The sequence below is a fragment of the Nyctibius grandis genome, chromosome 5, assembly GCF_013368605.1.
Source record: "Nyctibius grandis isolate bNycGra1 chromosome 5, bNycGra1.pri, whole genome shotgun sequence".
In the NCBI taxonomy this organism is placed as follows: Eukaryota; Metazoa; Chordata; class Aves; order Nyctibiiformes; family Nyctibiidae; genus Nyctibius; species Nyctibius grandis.
The window spans coordinates 78,120,569-78,142,092 of NC_090662.1; the positions used below are offsets into that span (position 1 = coordinate 78,120,569).

At 35.3% G+C, this 21,524-nt stretch overlaps 1 protein-coding gene across 1 annotated transcript in view; it reads right to left on the reverse strand.

The window, feature by feature from the left end:
• Positions 1-21,524, reverse strand: part of CCDC91 (coiled-coil domain containing 91) — a 160,425-nt gene that overhangs the window by 50,818 nt on the left and 88,083 nt on the right. The window contains 3 exon segments of the mRNA XM_068401709.1: positions 4,010-4,186; positions 6,708-6,776; positions 6,960-7,052. Of these exon segments, the coding sequence (XP_068257810.1) occupies positions 4,010-4,186; positions 6,708-6,776; positions 6,960-7,052 (339 nt within the window).

The following is a 21,524-nucleotide window of genomic DNA, read 5'->3' on the forward strand; positions in this document are numbered from 1 at the left end:
TTCAAGGCCAGGTCGGATGGGGCTTTGAGCAACCTGGTCTAGTGGAAAGGTGTCCCTGCCCATGGCAGGGGGGTTGGAACTAGATGATCTTCAAGGTCCCTTCCAGCCCAAACCATTCTATGGTTCTATGATATGATTTTATAAAGAAAATTAGTGGATAGTAAATTCCTCCTTTAAAACAAAGAATCAAAACTCCTAAATGTCTTTTCTGGTCTGGAAGGCAAAGGAGAAGCCAACAAATTCATACCATTACAATACAGAAATTTATTTTCCCTCATTGTCATCATTTAAATCTTTTACAGATACAAAATGGTGCTGCAGTTTTAAAAATATGTCTCTCCCACCTAGTTTACCAAATCTTGCCCCATGCATATGACAGTGTCCTTTTCCCTAATGGTTCATCTAGTTTTCCTTTTCAGTGTTTTACATTGACGTGTGTCTTCTCTGTTCTTAATTTACACCCATTTGGTAGAAATTATTTTTCTTAAGGCCAGGGTTATAGGTTCTTGCTGATGATTCTCCGTGTCTGCTGACACTATACCCCAGCTTCTACTACCAAATTCACAATTCTCTTGAGGTGCTGTTTGGCTGTCAAATTTGGAGTCTCAATTTCTTCTATTTTGTTATTCAGCTCTGACACAGACCAAAAGATATCTAAACCACATAGATTATAAAGTGGGTTTGTATCTCAAAGAAAATTATAAAATTTTGAATGTCTTCAAATTTTTCCATTAATTATTCCTAGAGTTACTTATGGGTGCCATAACCAGAAGCCATTCTGCCTCACCTCTTTGCAGAAGACTACACTGATCCTTTCTGACCTTTCTCTTACAATATTAGTGAAGGAAAATTCCCTCCCTTTAATACTATGCTTAATTTCTTTGTTTTAGTTCAAATCAGTAAAGCAAATATCTTCAAATTAACTTACAGCAGAATAAAATTAAATTTTAATGTAGGTTTCTATGACAATTACTAATGTGATACAAGACTAGAAAAGAAAAAGACAGAGAATAAAATATAAAAATATCTTTTCTTTCTCACACACAGATTATTTCCTCTGCTGACAAATTGAAGAAGATAAACTAAGAGAAAAGAGATTTTGTTAAAAACAAGTCAGGCTTCTCTTTCCTCGTATTATGTTCCAAAGTCATGCATTAGTCAGAAAGTTCATTCTCTTTCTTGAAATAAGAGTACTGCTCTTAAAGCTCTTTCTAGTATGTCTGATACGAAAAGATTATTTTGCATGTTCACTTACATTCAGCTACACTCAGTTCTTTCATTACTTGTTACTAAACATAGTAATAGTATCAGGTGACAATTTGAAGCAGGAAGCATAAAGAATTAAATGAGGCAAGTGGACTGGGCCACAAGTTTACATTTAATTGTCTAAAATGTTAGACTGTATGTTTTACTTTTGACCATTATGGAACTGACTTGACAGATTATGTTGTCTAAACAACAATTGCAAGAAAGTCAATGGTGCAGTTATAGCTCTTGAAAGAGAAATCTTATAGTAAAAAAAACATAAATAAGAAACAACTCTGAGTGAAAGGCTCTAATCCAGAAAAATTAATGCCCGCACACAAACTGCCTGTAGTCCCAAGTGTTCTTCATTGCTAAACCAAAGTCACATCTGACACCATATATAGGCTATCAGTTGGCACATTAGCTCTGCAGGACTTCTTTTGTCCCTAGAGAATTTTAGTAGTTCTCATATGTTTGTAACAGTAATGGCCTAAAGGCAGCAAGCAAGTTCTTGACAGAGATAACAAGTGAAAATTTCCACAAGGAAGAAATTTCTACATGGAAGTCCATCCTCCCCAAAGCATTTGTACTCATTAATTGGAAAATAAAGACTGTAACTTCAAACATGCTATACATTTATGTGAGATAACTTTGGAAATCTCAAGAAAAATCTGCATTTTCCTTAACTGAAAATAGATTAGGTATTTGAAAAATGAACATAACTCAAAGGAGAAATAATCACATCTTATAACTGAATAAGATAAATTATTCCTGTTACTATCAAAGTTGTCAGAGCTATTCAGTATAAAGAAGATGGAATTAACTAATAACACATGACTAGATCAAGAGCAAGATATTTACAGGAAAATTAATCACAGCACTCTCCAATACCTCAGTGCTACCTACCATCATAACAAGTACACCACTAGATACTCAAACACTATCAACTACTTGATCAACTAGCAGCTTGAGCTGAAAAACCTGTCCTTTTGAAAGGCCCGAATTTCTTCCTCAGAAAAGTACTCACATCTCAGTATATTTAAGACTCTGTCTGAAAGAATACACCCATCAAAATTATACTACTTCTAATACCATCCTGTCCTGTGATGACTTCAAAGGCAGTATTCAACAACAACAAGAAACTCTGGCAGAACACTCCACAGGGAAGGTAAAACTACCCTGAGTCATTACGTCAACTTAATCCACCACTCTCCCACCCCTGGAACATTTTACATGCTCCCCAAATCTGTAAATACAGAACCCTGGCTGACCTCATGCATCCAGCTACGGCACTCCTTCACCAAAAATCTTCAGGATTCATCAAAATTCTCCTCAAACTTCATTACCATAGTCATCCTCCTATTCATCTCTCCATGTTCCGCATGCTATAAAATTGCGGTCTTTTTATTTTACTGTAGTAAACAACTACTTTACTGCTCTCCCTTCTATTAAAAGATCCTTAACACCACTGGTACCAGTTCTCATTCTGGATAGTCTAAATGATTTGTATCTAACTAAATCCCGAACCATTGTTCTCAACTTGAATTTAGCTTTGAAGTCAGCTGCTTATCTTGTTGTTGTAAAGAAGAGTTTGAGTGCCTGGAGGCTTATCGGTATAGTAAAACTACAGTCTTGAAAACTGACACCTTACCACTTGATACCTTTACATTCAGAAGAAGCAAACAAGCCATATACAAAGTAAAATAATTTTACTTACACTAGAAACTTAAGTAACACAGAGGATAATAATGGCTTAGCACCAAAACCCAACTTTTTTGTCTAGTTGATTAGGTTATGAGGTTAATAATTCTGTTTAACACTGGAAAGGGAAAGGGGGTCTGCTTCCAAAGAGTTGATTTTTAAACTTCTGTGATATGCTATTTTACTTCTATTTTACTTCAAATTCTAAAGGCCTTTTTTTTGTTGTTGTTGCTATCCAGGACATAAAAAAATACAGTAATATCAAATTCCAACAACTGAATGAAACATATCTTGTTTAAAATTCTTCAGACTATAACACTGAGGTATGCCACCAAGAAATCAGTGAATTTACAGGCTGTTCCCCCAAATATTTCCAGCATCAGAGACTACAAAATTCAACTTTTGGAACATTAATTTAACTGCTATTATAGCATATTTAATTTGTAATTCCTACAATTGTTAAAAGCAATGTTGTGAATGTCCCTCTCAATTTGTGTTAAGTAATGTAAAATTATCTTTATAGAAGCACCTTCCTAAAAAGTAACTCTAGAAACGTTTCTGGTTCATTACTGGTTTAGGTTGCCAATTTTTATAACACTCTCTTTATTTCATACCTATTCTAGTTTTTGTCTTAGAAAAATATCTTTTTACTAAGAGAGATAATGGAATTCCAGCAGAATAAGTGTAACATCTTTTCTCTTACATAGGTAGGAAAAAAGTCACCTAAACTGTCTACAACATAAATGCCGATATCTGAGCTAGTATCTTGGGCTCCTTTTGAAGTCAGCGACAAAAACAGGCACTTACAGGAAATGATTCATCTCATTTACATATATGTACCTGAAAAGGTTGCAGGAATTTTGTTCTGAACGTGCCAATTTCTCTCCATACACATAGTCTAGATGAAAATAAACTAACAAGATCGCTGTGCATTAAAAATATCAACTAGCTGCAGTGATGAATGATAGATGTCACCAAAAAATCTACCATAACATTAGGAAGACACTCAAAAGAATAATCAAAATAGACAAAGCGGGTCCACAGAAAGGTAAAATATACTAACTTGATTATGCTTTCTTTGCTCTTGCATGGCTTCCCAAACAGCCTGGGCAATCTTCTCTTTATGTCTGTCACACTCTGCTTCCCACATTTTTCTCTCTTCTGCATGAATCTTCTCCAGATTTCTCCTCTCCTCCTCTACTGCTTTCAGAACAGCCTCCTGAACTACTTCTTTTTCAGCCTTTGAAACAAATGAAGCACAAATAAATGACCAAAATACCCAACATGGGTAACTAACTCATATAAATTACTTCTTCTAATGAGATCTATGAGCTGACAAGATATGGGACATGAATATTTTCACTTCTGAACTATGAGCTTAAATTTATCTTAAGGTGCTACCAAGCAGGTATTACCATTGGACAATGACTTTGTGGTTACAGAAAGAAAAAGAAACTTACAAGCAAGGATCTTAAATTCTCACCTACTGTTAACTAGTTTGCTTAATGCCCACACAAAAAACATGCAGCAGAAACCATCTAAGTATAGGTACATCACGAGCCTCCTAACACTGCTTGATATTCCCATATATGAGATATTCTTGCTCTTATCTACAAGTAACTAAAGTCCAAAAACAGTCTGAGCACTTTCTGTGGCAAAGTAGCCAATACATACTTAAAAAAATACGTCTTTCCTCCTGTCCTGGTTTGGCCTAAACCAGGCCGATTTTCCTTTCAGTGATTTTTGCTTTCAGCTAAGTCTCCTCTAAGTAACTGCATGTTTGCAGACAGTGTCTGCCTCCAAGACTGATAACGCCCGAAGTTTGTAGTTATCGCTGAGGCACCAGTAGCGATGTTGTGCAGTAAGGCTCTTGCTGTACTTATTCTTAGAGAAACCAAGGTCACTGCTGAATTCCTCATTGCTTACAAGTGAAGAGCCGAAGGGGGGTTGCAGCTGCAGTGGGGAGCAGGCAGGGCAGGTGACCCAAAATTGACCAACGAGGGTATTCCATCCCACACACGTCATTCTCGGTATAAAGGGGGGGGATCACGAGGGTCGCGCCCCTTTCTGCTATGGCCGGTGTCCAAGGAGGACTCCGTCTGTTTTCCTGCTGCCCCCGATCCCGATCCGTACATCCCTGAATCCAGCTCTCGACCGTTGCTAGGCCCAGCCTGGGCCTTCCCGGAGCCTGCCCTGCAGTGCCGGTGGTGACGTGGCTGACTTCAGGGGAGCTCAATCTTGGTTTTGTATATATTTATTTGTATATATTTGATTATTTCTATTATTATTATTATTTTTTTTTCATTATTATAGTTTATTAAAACTGTTTTAACTTTCCAACCCGGAAGCCTCTCTCCCTTTTCCCTTTCCCTTTCCCTTTGGGGGGAGGGGGTGCGGATAACAGAGGGCATCTGCCACAGGTTTAATAACTGGCCCAGCTTTAAACCGTGACACCTCCCAAAGCTCCTTAGCTATGCATTTTACAAGTACTGTTTCCTCTTTTTTTTTTTTTCCCCAATGTTTATATTCAACTGTTACTAGAAATCATCAGAAGACACACACTGAATTTGAAGTAACAAGGACAGCTCCACACATGCTGAGGCACCCAAATATATTTATCAGTAAGACAACCATTGCATAATATCTACAAATAAATAATGGCAGGCTGAAGTTCAAAATAAACAAACATGGGCTGACAAAACACACCCATACACCCCTCAATTTTAATAAGCTTACAGGTCATTCCAATGCCCTTTGGTGGTGATTATGGAATTGGTCAAGTGACATTATAAACAGCAGAAAATAGTGGGTTCCTCAAATACCTACACTTATAAAGCAAGCTGTTTCTTACAATTCGTTGGGACTTGATTTTTTTATTTAGACATTTATAAAATATAATAAACATGTAAGTTAAAAAATGCCCTATTAAGATACTTTATTATATACACAATTTCCCCTAGATATCAACCATGTAACAGATGGTTCTTGTGTTACTGAATGTTATTCTGTGAGGTGCTCAGCTAGTGTGCATATATTACAGGACCATACAGGAAAAGATAATATAGCGTAACCAACTGTGCTAGATAACATATATCACTAGTTTTCCCAGATCATTACATGCAACTGAAATTTTGTACTGGATTCTACATCAGTATTAGAAATGAAAGATAGCTTAACATTCACAAAATTACTGCCCTAACCCTAATGCACTTAATAATGAAATAGACTGAAGAAATCATATTTTGAAAAGTGAAAACTCACTTTCAGTCAAACATCAGCTTAAATAACTGAAAACCTGTTAAAAGGTCCAAATTTTTACATGATTTATAAAGTAGTTCTGTACTCATTGAAAATGACCATATTTAACAAAAGTTAAGTAAGACACAATGCTAACTGTCTTAACCTCAACAGTTGACACTGCTGCCTAGCTCTGCAAATGAAGATGTATTGATGTTGTTAACTGAAAGACCACAAAACCAGATATTTAGGTAACACCAACAACTGAACTGCAATATTCTACCTTCTTGTTATCAACTAATTCAGAGGCTATCTTAGGTAGAAGTAAGTTACATAGACTATCTGTATTAAGGCATAGGATACAGTAGGTATGTTCATGATTTATAGAACTAGCTTCTTTTATACAGATAAGAACATAGAGTTTGATAAACTTAGTTATGAAATAAGAATGAGTTGCTGAACTTGGCATTTGTAATGACACACATGGAATCTGCATCGCATGTCCACTACTTAACAAGACATACCTTTGCAGCAGCTGCCACAGCCTCCTTACTTCTTTGTCTTTCTTCATCCAAACATTTGTCAAGCACTTCCTGTAAGTGTTATGAAAAAATTAAACTGCAATACACAAGAGAGGAGTGCCTAAAAATAATTTCAAACAGTCAAAGTGCCTGAGAAAGCTTCCTCTTCCTGTCAATGATTCTGAAAGGATCATTCCCAATGAACTCCATGGTGCAGATCAGGCCTCTTTTTTTTCTGGTAAATAAAAGCAATACCTTGTGTTTTTGCGACTGCTGCATCAAAGCTTCTTCTGTCTTTTCTGATAACACTTTCTTCTCTGCTTCTAAAATGTCAAGAAGTCGCTGATGCTATTGAGAGAAAACATTTACATTATTGTAACCACAGTCTGCTAATAAAACAGGTGAAAAGAACTCATCCAAGTCACTTAGGTTTGTCAGTTGCTTACAAAATGACTTAAAATGTAGATTCAGTTAAATGACATATAGAGCACTCCTTTAATTGATTTCATGACATGAAAAAAAAAAATACAATAATAAGAAATGTCTAGCTTCCTGATTATCTAATATTTCCTCTCAGTCTGAAAAGTATTAGAAAAGAAGTTGGAAAAAAATCACCGTATAAAAGCAACTGTTACAAAATTTATAAAGATGCGCTAAGCAACACTACACTTTAAATATTTCATTTAACCAGCTGCAGAATTTAAATTATGCTTGCACTACCTCTCAGTTATACGTATAGAGGGCAGAAGGCAAATGTATTTTTTTCAACTGTTTGTGATACCATGAACTTCAAAAGCCAGGAGATGAGAGTAAAAGAGAATGCCTCTTTCTTCTAATTTTCTTGTAATCCAAAACATTTTTTTAAGGAAGAAAATGAACACTGAAATAAAGAGATCAAGTAGTCTACATGTAGATGTCTAATTTGTCACTGTTCTTAACCACAACCCATTTATCTGGTTTCCACTAAACCCAGTAAAGCATTTGAAAGATGCGGGGGTTTGTCTGTAAGAGCTAAGCTGTTTTCCAAAACCAAAAATTATTACTGGAAATTATTGATGTCGGGTATTTGTCATGAGATAACTGCTAGCAAATCAGTACACTTCTTTACATGTTATTTAAGAGATGATATATTATAACCTTAAAGCATAGTATCAATACATAATAATATTTTACAAATCACCAAAAGCAAAGTCTAACTGTATAGTTTTATATTAATAAAAGTGTATCTAACAAACATAAATTTTTTACACAAACACTTATGAAGGCAAATACCTCTTTCACCAGCATTTCTAAGAAAGTAATTTCTGTTTCATGAATTTTATTATGTTTTAATTATAAGTGTGTCTAATGGCAGCTAGAAACACATTACCAAACTGCAATACTATGTTCTGAAAAATATTTTTTCATTTGAAGAATAGAAAACTTCTAGACTGCTTTACAAAATAAACCACCTATCTGCCCTTCCAGGATAAACATGTAAAGAGGCATTTCCTTGTGAATTTACTTAAAATGTCTGAATGGAGCAGACATATTCTAATGGAAAACACCTGTGAAAGGAGTGGTGAAATTCACATCATGGTTATACTTAATGATGTGTAACTAGCTTTTCTTGTGGACTTAGTATTTTCAGAAATTAGCTTGAACTATCAGGGCACTTACAGAAATTAATTTTTCCCAGTAACTCAAAGGTGAAACAATAGATGGACTTTATTAGTTAAACGATCGCCATAACTCTTCACTTGACTGACTGCACAGACTACAAATCTGTTATTTCACTTTCATCTGAAAGAATGACACAACAGAAGACAAACTTATGCAAATATTTTCTCAGACATATGCCAGAAATCAAAGTTTACTAATGTTAATTACAAGACTGAAACTTCACTTGCTTCAATCAAGAATCAGTGAGAGACTTTCTAAGGACAGCTCATTAAATAAAATCACCTCTATCTTTAAAACATCTACGATAGAATGGCAGTCAACTTGTTCAGCAAGACTAGAATTTCTAGTGCAAGACTTGCAGGCATTAATTCCAGTTTGACTCTGGCTATCAGATTTCTAGGTTAGATATGAAGACTGTGTATGCATATTTCAAGTTGCCATAATGGGCCAGCTACCAGATGTCTTTTACAACATTCCCCACGGCACTACAATTTTCAGCCTTTAGACTTCAGGCTGGTTTTAGAAATGTTATTTTACACATATGTATAAGAAAACCTTCAAGACCATCCTGGAAGTCCTGAAATAATGCAGACATTTTTAATACAATATAGAACATGCATATACGGCCAATGGAGACAACTAATGTCTATTCTCCCTGCAGATGAAATACTTTCATGACTACAGCCTTCCACATGACCGTAAACTCACTACACAGCAGTTTACTTTTCATAAACCTGTGGTAAACCTACAAGCCTGAGAAACAGAGATATTGGAACCAAAACTTTTTTTATCATATAGGAACCTGAAAAGTTCTGATCTTTAATACATCTCTGAATTGAAAATGTATCTCCTTCACTGCAAAAAAGAGTGCACAACTAAATCCAGAGACCAACTCTTTGTACAAAACAAGAAAACATTACTCCAGTTTAACAACACCTGGACGTATCAGTTCCATGGACATACATAACAGCATACCAAACAAGGGAAACGGGAAACCTTTAAAATACAACATACTGCTTTTGCTTGCCACTTTAACTACAAAAAAGGTGCCTAATGAGTAAAAAATTAACATTAAAATGAAGGCTACTGTGACTGCCATTTGCAGCATGATCACTTTAATTGAGATTAGGATCTCCTATTTCCTTGGTAGAGTAGAAAATCTATATGGTATTACATTTCGAGTTTTATGGAATTCACAGAAATTCAGTAAGAACTGTATTAAGAATTGTATCTGTGTATAAAAACACACTAGTTCCTATTTTTCAAGATACTAGAGGTAACTATTTGTGAGCACATTTAGAATGCTTTCAAAATAAAATCTAATCACTTCTGGCATATTTCAGTGCAACTTCTTTTACATTACATAGCATCCTCATTTCTCACAGAAACATAAAATTTATAATTTCAAGTTTTAAGCCTCTTGTGAATAGCTTGGCATGTCCTTTCCTATTATAATGTAAATGTTTATTCATGTGGAATAATCCTTCCATAAATGGTTACCTTCATATCTGAACTTCCAAAAGTTCATACATCATCACAAATGTTGCAACAGCTGTCCATACAACCCAGTAAAGCAAATTCTCTTCTACTAGACCTAAAGAAATACCTTGAAGAACTGTTTATTTGGCTTCAGAATTTATATTTGGCCAAATAGTTTTCTTCTTCAGAGAGAAATGTAGCTTAAGCTATTAAATTACATAAATCATATGAAAAGAAATAAGTAACAGGAAATAGACAAAGCAGAATAAAATATTACATGAACTGCTTCTCCTTGAAACATGTCTTGAGTCCAGAAAGCCCATATTGCATAGTTAGCATAGATACAACAAAAAGGATGAAAGCTTACATTCTGCTTGTAATTAATAAGCAATTTAATTACTTATTAAAACCTTTTTTTTTTTTTCCCAAGGTACTGTGCCCCACAGCAGTATTAGCCCTCACACGAAGCCATGGAATCTTCTTGAAAGCTGTGCTTATTAAAATGGTATAAAGCAAGGTCAGTGGTATTATTCATCCATTTTATAGAAAACAATGCACCATCTTGCCATCTGAACTCCTTTTTACAGAAGCACAGATCTTTCAAAGGCATACTCAGGTATGTAGGTTACGTGTAACACTTGAGCAAAAAATGTGGGAAGTTACGTATAGGAAAGGTTTCTGTGCATTCCCTCTTCTGACAGCGATCAAGGAAATTTTAGCTATTTCTGTATAATAATGACAGCATTCTGAAAGACCATGAAAAAAAAAAAACAGTAGTAATGCAAAGAAAATGATTAATGAATGTATGAATAGAATTCCAAGCTGTTAGTTTAAATGTCTCTGCACACCAAGCTATTGTAACCCCTCTGGAACTAGTCTCTAAATTAGGACAACTAGCTTGGTACTTTAGATTTAAAAATAATCCACATACCTTCTAAGTGGATGTTATTATATAGAAGCATTAGGTACATGAATTTTCTAGACATACACAGAATGACTTTGGACTCTGGTACCAAATGGCCACAATGAACTTTATATACAGTCAGTGCTTCCTCAGTTGGTCTTTCATATGAAGTTATTAAAGGGAGTTGAAGGTTAAAAACATATAAAAGGTGACAGTTTCACTTCAGCACTTATACATTTGAGAGCTTTCAAGTGCTCTTGTACTTCTAGCTAACAGGAAATAACAGGATGTTTTAGGTTCATTTACTTGGCTTACAGATTTTTGTTCAACTATAGTAAAGGTCTCCTAACAATACAGACCATTGCTGAATTAAAGATCATATATGCCAGGATAAATGCCTACAGCTAAGCAAACCTATCTCATAATCCCCTCCCCTTCTCAACAGGAATAAAAGCTATAGAAAGTATGTGAGCTGAATGAATCTCATTCAGCAATTCAGTTTCCACAGGCAAGAATTATGAACATGTTCCTCTCTGTTAGACAGTATTAAAGGAGTAAAGGAAGAGCATTGAGACTTAAGGCATCACTCTGAGCCATCTATACACCGAATTTTCATTCCCAAGCATTGTAGAGGTCACTTTCTCTTAGGCTTATCTGGATGTCAAAGTTCAAGGTCTCCTGGTAATTGTACCTGTCAAGAGGATATTGCCCATGCTTCAACAAGTGAACCTAATAAGAGCCTTTAAGAAAGACTGATCAGCCTCCTGTAAGTAGGCTAATGAGTTCATCAGACCTAACAGTCCTATGAAAAATAATCAAGTCTCTTCCAGTTTTCCTGTAAAAGTTATGACGGAGACCTACTCATGGAGCCTTACATTTGGAAAAAAGCACCTAACCTGTGTGGACTACAAGACAGTATCCATGAAGTTTCTAAATCGAAGCAAGGTTTTTCCTTTATTAATCAACAATTCAAGAACCAGAAAACAGGTAAGAAAATTCTAAACATGTTGGGTCTTTGAATCCAATTATCCAGCTGTTACTAAACAAATATACTTTACTGACTCTCTGGACTAAAGTGCAAAAATGGAAATTGATGAAAAGTTATGGCTACAGATAATCTTAAAAGAAAAAAAAAAAGTCCTGAACTGGAAATATGGTGGATGAATCAGTATGAGGCCAAACTAAATCTCAGTGAAAACTCCACTTTAGTGCAACAAGAAAGTTTTCAGCCAGTGTAAGTTTGCTAGGCTGCACATTCACATTGTGCATGTTCTCTATAAGGCATAGCAGACAGTAGTACACTATGCAGAGACACTCAGCCAGATCAAAAAGCCTTTAGTTTAGGTATAACAAATAGTATAGCTCTTTAATGTATCACTTTGCCTAAACTAATTTCAATAGCCCAGCACCTTTACCTAGCCCTCTTTCTGACAAAATTATAATTTGCTTCCTTTTATTCCTCAGACGAGAAGTATAGGGTTAACAGTGTAAAATTCTGATCTGTAAAAATTCTGAAGAGCAAATTGTAGTGGGACATGATGGCCCAATGAGACACAAGAAAGTGTTTTCCAATGACAGAAAAAAACCCAAACTTTTTAGAAAAGCGTTATTCCAAAGTGTGGAGAAATACTAGTATTTCTACCCTACTCTCTGGAAAGTAGCAAGAGGAGGTCAAGAAGAGTCTGCTGAAAACCAACTTAAAACAAAAGGCACTCAAAAATAGGTTATAATGTTTTTCTCCCTGCAAGAAGTTCTCTAGGCAATGGTTCCAAATGAAAACTGTTTGATGTAGATTCAAATATAAATACAGAGGCCCTGTGGTTTTTCTTGATTCCTGTAAAAAAGAAATCAAAAAAATCTTTCTTTTTTTCCTGGAATGTGAGTCACAGAAGACATTGTAAACAGATTTAATCACAATAGCAACTAGTCAGTCTTTTTTGTTATTTTTATATATTAAATTTATTTCTGAGGAATCATGACATTTTTCTTTCAGGTAAGCATCTTTTGAAGGATTACATAGTACATATTATAATAATTCATGGAGTGAATGAAATAATGCAGGATATGAGCTATTTTACAGCTAAAACACTGTATTAAAGCTATTAATAAATAATTCTATCCTATTAACCCTAAACTGCAAGTTTAAAGAAAAATGGAAAATAGGGTGTCCTGTATGAACTGAAATGCTTTTTGAAAATATAGTTTCTTCCTGGGCCCCGTACTGTTTCATTTAAACGGAAACGAGTACAGGATTTCATCCATAAATAAGGATGTAATTCTTTTGCTATAACTAATAGGCATCCAATTTATGTTTCTGCAGATTGGTTCCCTCAAAATATTGAGTAAATCATCATGCACAGGTTACCAAAGTCAGTATGGACAAATTCATTTTGTTAGGTGCTATTCATGGCTTATGTAAAAGTAGTCCATTAGATAACCATTCAAAACCAAAACAGCAAACAACATCATAGAACAGCCAAAGTTAATATGAATATCCTAATACTAAACAGGAAAAAAGCTTGCATTATTTGTAGTATCACTGCAACAAAATAATGATATTTCACACTTTCACAGATCTTTCATCTGAGGAAAGAATTTTCACACTAATGAAATGACACTTGGAACCTTCTTTTCATGGCATCAGTCTGAAAAACAGTATATTAAGACATAGGTATGTCTATTTCACCCTCAGTGAATGACTGACTTTTCTTGTAACAAAAATCTGCTGATTTTTTTAATCTACTGAAATTGCACTGTAATTAGTAGATTAACAGAAAAAACAGAGGCATAAGACTTTATCTCTCATCTCCTACATATTTTTTTTCTACCTTCATTACATATGGACATAGAACAATCCCTGTCCTTCTTGATTTGGGAAAAATTCTCTTCAGAAACATTTAGTAAATGTTTCCAGTACTTCATTCATCAGCAGGAATAATAAACGACTGCATTGGGCTTTTTAAGAATTCAGCAATTCAAATTTGTTCACCTATTTTAACACCTATTTTGTTCACCTTCTTAACCCACAAAGTTCTACTTTTATTTTTGTCTCTCATGAAGGAATCTAACAGTAGGAAGAGGTAACACGGGTTGTGGAAAACATTATCTCTACGTGAGAGGGATGACATAACAAAAATACACAATTATAGCATCATGGTTTTGTAATGTTATCAAAATATGTCCATTTCTACATCCTATTCAAAATATTATCCTGAGGAAAAAGGTAAATTAAGGCAATTAAAGCACTAATAATAGTTTCCTGCTCCTGCAGAAAGGCTAGCTATATTTAACAGCATATTATTTTACACTGCACCTTTTCTTCACCACCGCTAAACTATGCCCAAGTCAAATGACAAGATCTGGTACTCATAACTGGTTTCCTACACTGTTCTCACTATCTGTGGCATCTGAGTGTTTGGCAGTGCAAGGTGGAAAATCTGTCTGAAGAATTCCAACATCTGTTACATATTTCCACTTCCTCAAATTATAACTTATTACTGCATGGTTGAACTGTATCTTTTTGCCAGTTTGAGGTCCAAGCGGCTAAAAAGCAGCAAAACTTTTCTAAGAGAAAGCTCAGGAATCAGCAGAACATTATTAAACCAGAAAAGTTAAAACAATGAAAATATAAAGAAAAATTATAATAGCGGTAATAAAATAACGAAGACTATACTTCTCAGCGTTCCGCTCAGCAGTATACAGACAGTACGTAAACTGTATAATTTGAGGCACAATGGAGGCTGAAATTAAGTTTAAAACATTTTGCTGCATATGCACTTTATTGTTTATAAATAAAGTAAGAAACTTTACAGGGTCATCTAATAATGAATATACTTTTCTCAGAAAGCGTACACAGTAATAGAGACTATTAAAAAACCCACAAACTTCAAGGTCCTAAGGATACAGAGATAAGGAACTTCAGTAAAAATGAAGGTGAAAAAAAGTATTAACTAGCCCTTCTGTTTCTGTGATCTAATTCATTTCACAGTCTGCATGAGTTCTCACAGAATTGCTCCATCTATCAGTAAAAGGAAATGAACTCCTAACACAGGAGCAATATAAACAGCAAAATGTTCAGTAACAGAAAATAGCAAAAGGGAGGAAAAAAACCCTTTCATAATAGCTGACAGAAAAATAATTGAGAAAAATCACATTATATTACTTAGTTGTTCAGTATTGACCACAGATGATGATATAAATTCATAACAAGTAATGAAGATTTTAAGGAAGCTTGTTATACAAGCAAAGGGCAGAAAGCAAAAATCACACTAAAGAGCTACTTTCAAGCAGAACTTGACAAATCCTAGGAAGCAAATGCAGTTTCCAAATAAGATTTTTGGTTGAGACTTTGAAAGGATCCTGGCTGAATTAACAGTGCAAAGGGACTGCAAAATCATCCTCTAACCAGCTTGCGATGGCGGGCAAATTCAAATGAAGTTAGAAGACTCTGGTAAGGATTTACATTTTTTCAAAAAATAGATATGCCTTTTTGGATCTTAGCAATGTAACTTTGACTTTGGGAGGTAAATACTAAGCAATACTGGATACAAAGTAACACATACAAAACCAAAACACTAAGCAAGGATAAATTAAACTTTTTCAGGATTTAAGGAAAAAAAACCCCCCACAAAAAAAAAAAGCCTTCCCAGCACAGGAATAGCTGATTCTTGATCTTTTAACTCTAATTCTCTCTACATAACGCAGAAATCACGGAGGTATTATGAATTTATGAATAAATGACACAAATTGACAACAGGATTCTAATAAATACTTTCCCCCCCCCTTTACACAATCAGGAACTACCAGAGAATAAAGAATTTCTGAGAAAGTCGAACTTCACTTTTGGCAGAAGAGCAGCAGACCTGAAAAGACACTTCTAGGCGAACTATGTTTAAGGATGAGAGGTTAGGTGCAGAGTGAATTAGATGAAAACGTAAGAGGAATGACTGATGGGATGTATTTCATTTTGGAGGGAATGAATAAACAATTACTCCCACAGCTGCAAACTGCAAGATTTCTGAGAACAGAGAGGAAATGCCCAAAGAAGGGGACATGATAAACACTCTCAAGAATTTCCAAACCTATCATAGTTGGAATTAACAAAACAGAAAGGTTATGTCCACTGCATTCTTCATTTTTTCAGTCTGCAAGTTTTCCGGATTGTTCAAGTACCTACTACTCTCACTGCAAAAAATGTCTAATATCTCCTAAAAATGCAAATATTCAGAATTCTCTAAGAATCTAGTTTGCATATGCTCCCTTCAAGATCAGGCATTAAATAGATTTCATAATTACTACCATTAGATGGGAAAAACATAGAACCTCTTTTGTTTACAAGAGGGGAAAAAATAAATAATCAAGGTTCATAAAATAAGCATTATTATATGAACATGCTGCACATTATGAGTAAATATAAAAACAAGATGTGAAATAATAGAAAATTATCCTTCCTGACTTTAGAACTAAATTGCTGACTGAAATAAACATTTTCTCTGGCATACAAACAATCACTTGCTATTCAAGACAAATACTTTTTACATTTGACATTTTAGGAATTGTCGGGGGACTTACAGACACAGAAGGCTATGCAAAACACATCAAAATGCATCGCCCAAATACTGGAGAAGGTAAGGTATCTATCACATTCCAGCAGCTCATTACTATTATCATACCAGTTTTCAGCTTGTCCACAAGCTGTTCTTGGAAGCATCATACAATTCAAAAAACTGAGTTCTAGCAAATGGAACTTCTATTCTGACTGACCTTTCAGCAAATTCTTTTCAAATTGAAACTAAACCAGTACTTTTCTGAGCGTGTCTCAAAAAAAGGGCACAAGATTTCATGCATCATCCAACAGATTTTGAACTACTATTTATCTTACAAATGACAGCCAACATCGTGATAAAGTAGAGTGGAAAAAGAACTAAGGACATGGGGCTAACTCTACTTATCTTAAATATTGTTGCATCTACAAATGTGAGATTTGTTTCATAGCTTCACATAAAATCCTCACAAAAAATATCAATAAGCAAAAATGCAGAGGAAGCATTTAACTGAGTTCTTTCCTTTTTGTGTGACACTTCCAGAACTGTTCTGCCTCAGCAGTTACACTAGCAGCTCCTCTGGCTTCTTAAACTATGGAAAAAATTTCAGCATAATATACTCTGTACAAAGGAAAACTGCAGGCCCCACATCCTTAAGGCACATCCTTAAAGGTTTACTGAGTAGAAGAAAAGAAGTCCAGCCCAGGAAAGGAATATGCATGCAAATGAACTAAAGAATTCAAGACTTCTATTCCTTGTCTTTCTTTATTCTTCTTGTACATGAATCAAAATGGAAAATATGCAGACTAACAAAATCAAGGACCACAGTAAAATACATCCCCCTTAACTACATCCAAGCATGAAAAAACTGCACAGAATGTCCAGTTGTATCTCTTTGATTGATACCGTTTCCTCAGGAAGACATACAGAAAAAGAGGAATATTGTCAGAGACAGAAATGTGTGATCTGAGCTTCACTTCACATATACTTTAATCCTTCCCCATTCAAGAATGCCCGTTTCACACTTCTAAGAAGACAGTAAGGAAGGAGACCATCAAGGTAAGGAAAGTGTAAGATAAATAAATAGAGGGAAAATGATTTCTCATAAATGAGAAGTGATTTGCTGCAGGTATTTAAGATTTTATTTTACCTTAATACACAGCTCAATGACTGTTTTAAAAAGAACATAAAAAAATCAGCCTCAATATAGTCTACATTTTTAACACCATCTACTTCGACTAAACAGTGCAAGAAATTTCTGATACATCATCATTTCTAGGGCTTTCAGTGAATAGAGGTCATTCCTTTTACATTATCATGCTCATGGTCTAGCAACCTTAATGAGAAAATTCCTCAGAATACCCTCGTCCTACATAGTACACACATTTAAATAATAGATGATTACTTACTCCATCTTTTCATAGTGCCTTTTATGGTCCATGCTTTTTCCTCAGTCTCTATGTCTTCTCTATCTTCAGAAGAAAACCTACTGTAATGTTTGAACAGACTACTTCTATTCAAACACTGTAATACAGGGAAAGCTGGAAGACACTATTCCACGTATTGAAGTATGGAACAGAGGAATATTGCCAGTGATACCTGCCTCTGCTAGCTGAATCCAGCATCCAGCCCAGGCAATTACTTAGTTACAAAGTCTCAGTGATGAACCCATATTTCTCCATAAGTATGAGTTATATTTAATGAACTTAAATTCTATATACATATATAAAAAATTGTTGCTCTTTCCCACTAAAAATTGAAGTGTGCATACCTTGCAGATCTTTTCCATGCCTCACTTGTCATTGCTAGCACTTACTAAAGAAGGTAAACTATGATCTAAATTTGTCAGTAATCTCAGAGAGAGATAAATTTTACTGTCAGATATCTGGTTTTGTTTTGGGGTTTGTTTGGGTTTTTTTTTTGCTTTTGTTTTTAATATTCATACTTTAAAAGATACCTATTGTTCTACCTCGTGTGGCATCTCACTTCTAGCACTGACCAATACCTGACTATACAGAAGCACTTTTATTAATTTGCTGTTATATGTGTCTTCATTTTCTGAGTATTAAAAATTTATATTCAGGAGTTTGTTAATCATGTTTTTCAGTATGTATTTTCACACATCACATGAGTTAAACCACAAAATCAAAGTTGGTGTTCATTTTCAGTAGGCAACATCAAACGTGGTTGTGTCTCAGAAAAAGATAAGGATGAATTTTGTGATTTTCCAACTTTTAATAAACTGACATGTGTTTTCCAATGAAGTTTTCTCCGATGTCCTCAAATGCTAGAAATGTACAACTAACATGCATTGCTTTCCTAAATATCTGTTATATGATGTGACTGATTCCTGGCATAGAGGAGAAGAGCTCTCATTGTCCCGTTCATTGATGCGGGATGCCATGACTCTGGTGTCCCTGAATACCATAGAATCATAGAATGGTTTGGGTTGGAAGGGACCTTAAAGATCATCTAGTTCCAACCCCCCTGCCACAGGCAGGGACATCTTTCCTCTAGACCAGGTTGCTCAAAGCCTCATCCAACCAATATGCCATGAGAATGCCTGGTTTGCTTTTTGAAATGTTGGTATGAGAATGTACTTCCCTGGAAAAAACAGCAGCCCTAGAGATTGTTCCCCAGGTAGCACCCATTACAGTGATCATCAGTTTCTTTGAGGGAATGGGTCCTTTCACCACATTCCAGGAAAGCGGGTAGGGGACCCATAAGCTCCAGACCTACAGGACATTTGAGATGGGATATTCAAGGCAAGTGACATTAATGGACTAAGAAAAGGCTAGATGTAGAAATACCTGGCATCTGTGGGCAGTAACTGAAGAGTAACTGATAATGCCAGCTCATCTCTCAAGTGTTTGGTCCAAAAGCAATGGATAGTGATAACAATACAGAGGGACACTTCACTGAGAGGCAGTTCAGTATAGTACATCAGAGAGTATATTGAACTTCAAGCAGATGTAACTAAACTACAAAATATACCAGAGCTTTCTTGCTTTAGGATTGGTGGGGAAGGCATCTGTCAGAAGGGCCAGGACAGAAAATGGCTCAGAATTTTACTTTGGAGAATTTTCTGCAATTCTAGGAATGTCCTAAACCACTGACTTACAGAGTTAGATCTAGTAGAAAAGCACAGTGGAAAGACAGCTGGCAGACCTGAAACAAGATATACAACTGGAGACAATTTGTGTTGATGGGCTGATGGTTCCCTCCTGTAGACGATGATGACGTTACTTGTAGCCAGCTAGTACACTGCAAAACCTCACATGTAACAATCACAGATGAATTGCGGAAATTTCTCCAGCAGGAAACTGAGATAAAACTATAGAACGAGTCCTTTCACATCTTCCGCTATCCTGGAAGATACACCCTTGTACACCAACCATATCAGCAGTATGGTACCTCTCTAGACAGACTTTAAACGTGCATAACCATCACAGGCACAACACCCTGATAAAATATAACTTCAAAATCAGAAACTTATATAAACTCTAATGATAGGTTAAAGACAAGCAGAGAAAAACAGCCTTTCCTCCTTCCCAAAGAGACATTTCTGGGAGGGAGGGGTATGGGAATTTAGGAGGAAAATGGGATTAGCCGAAAGCATGAGGAAGGAGTTATTACATGAGATAATCTTGATTTTCTGGAGATGGAAATAAAACAGCAGAAAATTTAGAAGAAATGGCAAATGAGGACAAAAAATTATGTGGGTGGACAAAGTTTTACATGGGCTTACAAGTTTGAAGGCAAAATACTAGTTTTTCAAAACTCTAGTTTCATGTTACAATTAAAGGTGGTAAACCTTGATTGAGTTGAATGAGAAATGACTTGGAAGTTTGTGAACAAAATGTAAAGCTTTTCTGGGATCCAAAGGGGGTGTTATATTGTGCTAAATGTAGACATGATGTGAACTGGGCACTGTGTTATGTCATAAGTACTCTCCTGTCTTACGACCATGAATAGGTCCCTTATATTGTTGGGTTCTCCCCAGGTAAATCTGAACCTCTTGAACAGGTTTTCACATTTCTATTCCCACCTTTTGGTTTGCAAGGCAAATGTAACAGATCACAGGAGCAATATTTTTGCTCCATCTGTAAGTACACCCTCAAAATATCTCCCTATAATTCTTCCAGATTTCATGAGATTCACTCCTTTTTAACATTCAGAAAATGATATCAAGTCAGTAAACAATATGTTCATTTCAGAAACACAAAAAATTCATTTTTACTTCCTTTTTAGGCAGAGCTTTATGGTAAGCACTAAATAACTGTAGTTCTGTGCAATAAACTCCTCATTCATGATGGAACTGATTTCTCCAAATTATTACATCTTTCCTTCATACTGTTTATACAGTTGCTTACATATTTAATACATGTTTGCACGAAGTGTTAATTGATATGGTCAGAACAGTGAAGTGGTCATAAAACACTGTTGGAAATGGTAGAATACTTCAAGTGGACTTCTGATGTATTTAGGTCTAATATACCCCAAGAAAATTAAATCACAGAATCACAGAATGGTTAGGGTTGGAAGGGTCCTCTGGAGATCATCTAGTCCATCCCCCTGCCAAAGCAGGTTCACCTAGAGCATGTTGCACTAATGAACAAACTATTATCCTTTGTATTCTTAGTAGAATTGCTGCTAACAGTACCTCAAAGGCTACTGTTAATATTGTTAATTGGACTGTAAACAACTTCAGGATGCTATTAGCAAATTAGCTTTTTTTTAAACTTATATACTAATGATCATTATTATTTTGATTCAAGAGCTGTACTTAAGTCAAACCAAGATATTTCAATAACAAACCAGGCTTACGCTGTTCAGATACTAATCAATAATTGATATGATTCCAAATACTTGCTATGCAGTGTGCTTTTACTCAAGTCATGTTAAATGAGCCAATATAGGCCTATTTATGTATATATATTTCTGACTATTATGTAATTCCTCATAGTTAGTTTTTTATGTAAGATTTCTAGGAAATAAAAATAGGTTTGGACAACAGATGTTTGTGTCTACCATCTAAGAAGAATCAAAAAATTTGGACCAAAAATTTGTGCAAATCCCATACAATCAAATCCTACATTTAACTACATAAATTAAAAATAATTGCGTGTTTCCTCCAAGACTACAGAAAACAGCAAATGTTAAAGGAGTATGTATTAAGTTGCTCTGAGACTTTTTATTAGTGCCACGCTCCTCCTGAAGCTGTTCTAAGCA